Genomic DNA, 5,701 nt, shown 5'->3' on the forward strand with positions numbered 1-5,701 from the left:
AGAAGAAGAAGAAGAAGAAAGGCTTTCCGTGACCACCTTACCCTAGCAAAAGTAGCACCCTCCTCCCACCCCAAAAGACACTCAAACTCATTACCTCCAATCTACAGTTTTCATAACAAAGCAGTTTTCTGGAATTACCTGAATTATTTATCTGATAATTTCCCATTATTTATGTTCTTCACTATTGATAGTCCCCTAAAAAGCAAAGACTTTTTTCTTTACTGTTGCTTTTAGTATCTGACTATTGCTAGGTGGTCAGTAAATACAATATATAAGGTATAATACTGGAACACATGCACACAGCCACAGACACAGAGACACACAAAGACACACACACACATACACAATACAGGTTATCTGACATATATGATAGTATGTTATACATAGTATATGTTTCATATACCTGTGCTATACAACATCTGATGTACACTGCATAATATACAATGTATAATATATAATAAAGTATATAGCAGTCAATATACAGTACATACTATATGCAACAACATAATATGAAAGTACTTTAAAGATATACATCTTAAAATTCTTTAGTCCTACTTCTATAATTCCTCCAAAGCCACAAAAACACAGAGAGGAAGAGAGAGAGAAGAAAGAGAGAGGAAGAGATGATGCAATTTGAAAGAGGATCTAGCTGATGCCAAGTCCCGCTCTACATAGGACTGCACTCGATTCCCCGTTCTAACTTAAGCTGTCAGAGGAAAGGAGTGGCACCAAGGGGGCACTGGTCTGTGAGTTCCAGAGGTATCATCTTGCTGCGGTATGAGCTAAATGCCAACTCTCATTGTCACCTGCACTACTCCTTGATGAGAGAATGGATCTGTGGTCCCTTTTCATGACGTGTTGTCTTCTAAGAGCCTTCTAAGAGCCTTGACATACTAGTTGTGGCACAGTAGAAATAAAGGGACTTTACTGGGGCCTGTTTCCTTTCCAACACAGTCCATTCTGGGAGTCATGGAATCCTTCAGTTGCACAGATCCTTGAAGTCCAAATGGACATATAACTAATGAAACAGCATACTGCAGGTGCCTTACTTAGATATATTCCTCTGCTTTAGTGCAAAGTAAGAACAGGGAGAAAACTAGGTCATGTTTTTCAACTACTTCATATTTTTCATGTTTTCTACTATTATTGGCCTTTTCCATTAATCTTAAAATGTGATTTTCTACCTCTTTGATTTCTACTCTTGAATTGTATTTCCAGTCACCAAATGCTACTTTTCTGCAAGCTGTAATTTAAGCCAATACTGCTCACAAATTTTGAAAAAGGGAGTCCACAGAAGAGAAAACTATCTCCTCCTCATGTGTTTGGGATGTTGTGATTTCATCAGTGTTGCTGGACTGTGTGTTCCTTTTTAGAGGAAGTTGCAATTCCCTTCATGGTAAATGGGAAGGAAATGAAGGTGATTAAAGCCCTTAGGATGTAAATTTCAGTGTTGGCCAAAAGGTTCTTTTTATCCCAATCCTGCTTTTGTAAACAAAGCTCCAGTGGGACTGAATCTGGAAAGCTACCACAGCTCCATGACAACTGGACTAGCCAGCCATGGTGACCATCTCCATGTTCACATCGTAGTCATTTATAGCCATGCATATGCACATCGTAGGGACAAACATTCACTTTGGCTCTCACCAAGAAAAAGAGCATTAGCAACCAATTAGTAGAAGATGGTACAGGAGAGGAACACTACTAACAGGTCAACTTTGTGCCTAGTGAACTCAGCTGTAAATTTTTATGGATGATGGTAAGATAAAATTATCGCCCTAGTTTCTGTATGTTGGTCACATAAATGCACTGAAAAGACCCTTAATGTACTGTGATTTCTATTCTTGGACATCAGTGGATGATACAGGTTTTTCTAGGTGTACATATCTGTGTGTAAAGAAGAAGGAGGTAGCGCGACTCTCAGAGATCCAAGGTTTTCTAGGAAATGTCTTTTAACATACTTCTTATTTTAAAATGTAAAAAATCCTTTACTAGTCATAAAGTCAAAAATACAAAGGAACAAATCTGCTTACACGTAAAACAACTGAAGCCAAAAGGTCGGCACTATGGAGCAGCCCTGCACATAACACTCCACTGACTCACCTTTTCATGGGGTGTGCTTCTATCCCACAGGGTGGCACTGCTCACAATGGGAATGTAGCAAGGGGATTTCTGAAACATTAGAAACAAGGCATTTAGTATCACTTCAGTAAATATTAGAAAGACACATTTCCATTCCTGTGATGGTTTCTAGGCAGATCAGAAGCTAATTCTTTCAAACAATGGCTGTTCATTCACTGAGCACCCGATATTGCCCACAGCACTGTCCCAGGTGCTTTGGGAACAATGGTGAGCCCAAAACACAGTTCCCATCCTCAAGAGTCCAGAGGAAGCCACGGGTAGTAACAAAATAATCACACAAATAAATGTAAAATTTTAACTCTGATACATGTGATGAAAGAGAGGGACGAAGTATTTTTAAAATATGGTGATATATTGGGATGAAATAGAATTAAACATTTACACCCTTTGCCATGTGACTTTGCTGTACCTCCCATAGCCTGAAGCCCATCCCAGCTGAGCCCAATGCAGCCATAGTCAACTCACAGGTTCATGAACGTAAGTAAGAAATGAATGCTTCTTATTGAAATGAACATAAGTAAGAAATGAATGTTTCTTGTTGAACATAGATTATGTAGACTTGGGTGAGGGCTAGAGACAGAAACTGAGACAAAAATGGAAGAAGAAACAAGAGCTTCTCTGAGATTAAAGTACCATGATAGAAGGATGGTGAGAAGAGAAGTAGAAGGGGGCCCAAGGGTGAAGAAATAGGTCAAATTACTAGAACTTGGAGTAAATAATTGGGGAGGGTAATAGATTTTGCAGCACTGAAGCTGAGTAGTGAGTGCTACCACTATGATGCATTTGTACTGCTGTCAAAGACAGGCAGGGTGCATGGGCCCCCCGATATGCCCTCCCATGAGATTAAGAAAATGTGTCTTCTACCTAGTATCCCTGACATCAACTCTGTGCTGGGCACATGGTAAGCATCCAGTCAATGCACTGAAAGAATGCAGGGGCACTCTCCTGTCATCCCAAAAGGAATGTGGTGTCACAGGGTGTGGAGCCAGAAGGAATTCTAAATCGCCAACATTTGCACTTGATAGATGAGGAAACTGCTCAAGATCACACAACCATGTAGTGACAAGCCAGGGCTCAAATTTCAGCATCTAGACTTTGTATTCTACCCATCGTCCTCTGTTGGGTTATCAGCACACATGCATAGCCTTCGAACCTCAGCTGCTGGTTTGATTGGAAAAGCAACCCCATGTGTGCAGGGAGGGGAAGGAATTTCATTTACAAAGCAAGAATCACCCGGGGGAAAATCAGGCCCATCCCCATGATGTGCATTTCAGTTCTCCTCCTCCATGGACTTCCTGCCACTCACTCAAACCATGTACATTCACACATGTGGTATCTTCCAAGTAGGCAACCTTTGCTCAGGGCAATCAGCATGAAGCACTGAATGCTGTCCCAAACCACCCTGCTCTGATCCATTTATCATTTCAGTGGAGATTTCTTAGTGCCACTCCTCAGAGCTATGCAAGTTGTGGATGGCACAGCAGGGTGGCATCATTCACAGAGACTGTGATGCAAAAACAGTACCTCTTAGGGTAGTTCAGTGTACCACCTGACCATCTATACAATGCAGTCCTGAGATTTCTGTTGTCCAAACAACAAGACTTTATGGTAGCCAATAGCCTAAGGAAATCACGTGCATTCTGACTGCCTTGGTTTTTTAATTTTTTATAAAGCATTATTGAGATAAAGTTTATGTACAAATAGCTGCATATATTGGACATATCTGCAGGAAGAAAGAACAATTAAGGAATGAGAGTACCTTAGAAACCTTTACCTTGAACTTTTAAGCAAGATGAGGAGTCCAGAAAGAAACAGACTAGGAGTACAGGTAGAATTTCCTGGTAAACAAAAAAGCTATTGTAATCAACAAGGCAAAAATAAATAAATAAAAAGCTTGAAAGAATAAAGTAGCTGGGATATTCATTGCCAGTCATTAACCTGATTTTCTAATGAATATGGCATTAGGCATTCATTAACAATCATTTGTGTTTATGTTGAACAGTGGATGTATAATGAAGGTTGGTAAATGAAAGCAAAATTAAACCAGGGAATTCTGGACACTTATAAAGCAATTAACTTGTTTGGCAGTAATTACACATTGAAAGCTAAATCAAGTGCATTTAGAAAGCCACAAGAGTCGCCACATAAACCAGAGGTGCTTTGCTCTAAAATAATAGAAAGCCTCTCTTTCTTTCCAAATGAAAGAGAAAAGCAAAAGTATGGTATAAATGACAAACAAGGCTCAGGTCTAATGAAAAGAAATACGGTTACAGCCCATATGTTAGAGAAGAGGCAAGTTATGAAAAAATAGGACAGCTCAGCTAATTAAAGGAGGAAAAAAAAGCCTTTTGTAACAACAATGATGTGAAAACAGGTGGTATGTGCTAGAGAGTTGCGGTTTTTGTTCTGTTCACGCTCATAGGCATGCACACACATGCAAGCGCACACACACACATCTATACACTTGAACCACCTAATAGGTGCGTGAAGAGTAAAAACTGAATCCACCATCAGGTCCTTGGAAGGCCACAATATCTCAGTAGCAGGTCTTTGTCACTGACGATTTTGTAACATGATTCTCCAGATAAGTGTTTGACCATAGCCTTTTATTCAACCTAGCGCATGGCATTAGAGATCAGTCATTGAACACTCTCTGGGACTCTGTTATTTAAAAAGGAGGAGGGAATAAGGTACTATGGAAGATACAAAGGCGAGACCTAGGGAGAAACCATGACTGAACTGGTGATAAAGCAAAAGCAGTAAACATAAAATTTCATGCATCCACAAGATTCATCAATAGAAATGTTAGTATAAAAATGCATTTAAAATCCAATGAAGCTTTCAGATAAGGAATGAATTTTCTCAGAATTTTCAACCCTACAATATACTAGCCAAGAAATGCTACAGAAGTGCTGTTTTTGTGTATCTGTGTGTGTGGAGGGGCATGTTACAATGGGATGATAAGGCTGGAGAAGGGAGTCTTCAGATGAGCCCAAAGGCTGAGAAAAGGGATAAAGTTTTTCAAACTGGAGTCTTGATCATGCTCCTCAAAAAGATCTGAAGATTCATGACCTCTTTCTGTCTGACAAATACCTTCACAAATAGGGAGTTGTAGCCTCTCGAGGGTTAGTAACCAAAAGAAAAGTTCCCAGGGGGATCTATAAAGGGCAGCTGGCTTTGTGGAAACATTTGCAAAAAGCTTGGGTGTCAACTATGCTGAAAGCAAATACTTGCTTTGCCTCTAAGATTGGAACAGAAACCAGGAGATAGCTTTTGAAATCCTTGCTTCAGTCATTAAACTGCTACCAAATAAAAAAACATGTTTGCCTTGATGTGGGATAGTGCATTTCTTTCTAAAGAAATGGTCTCTCTTTAAAATGATAATCATCTTCTATCCAAGCAGAGGATCAAGACATTAAGATGAAATACTTGTTTCTCACTTATTGAACCCGTTTTAAATATTTAGGTTGTCTACTTAGTTCTAATCTAATGTGGATTGTTTCACTTGCAGTTAACTTGGTTAGAAAATTAGTGCCTGATTTTGGCCAAGATCTCATCGATA

At 39.5% G+C, this 5,701-nt stretch overlaps 1 protein-coding gene across 3 annotated transcripts in view; it reads right to left on the reverse strand.

Annotated features, from left to right (window-relative positions):
* Nucleotides 1-5,701, reverse strand: part of LOC105506804 (chromosome unknown open reading frame, human C12orf42) — a 163,220-nt gene that overhangs the window by 91,489 nt on the left and 66,030 nt on the right. For all 3 annotated transcript variants that reach the window (XR_001000992.1, XM_011935088.1, XM_011935094.1), the window contains exon 2: nucleotides 2,101-2,169. Coding sequence is in view for 2 of the 3 variants with exons in the window: in XM_011935088.1 (XP_011790478.1) it covers nucleotides 2,101-2,169 (69 nt within the window). In the remaining variant the exon portion in view is untranslated. The remainder of the gene's footprint in view (nucleotides 1-2,100; nucleotides 2,170-5,701) is intronic.

This window comes from Colobus angolensis, unplaced genomic scaffold, assembly GCF_000951035.1.
Source record: "Colobus angolensis palliatus isolate OR3802 unplaced genomic scaffold, Cang.pa_1.0 Scaffold10, whole genome shotgun sequence".
NCBI classification, from domain to species: domain Eukaryota; kingdom Metazoa; phylum Chordata; class Mammalia; order Primates; family Cercopithecidae; genus Colobus; species Colobus angolensis.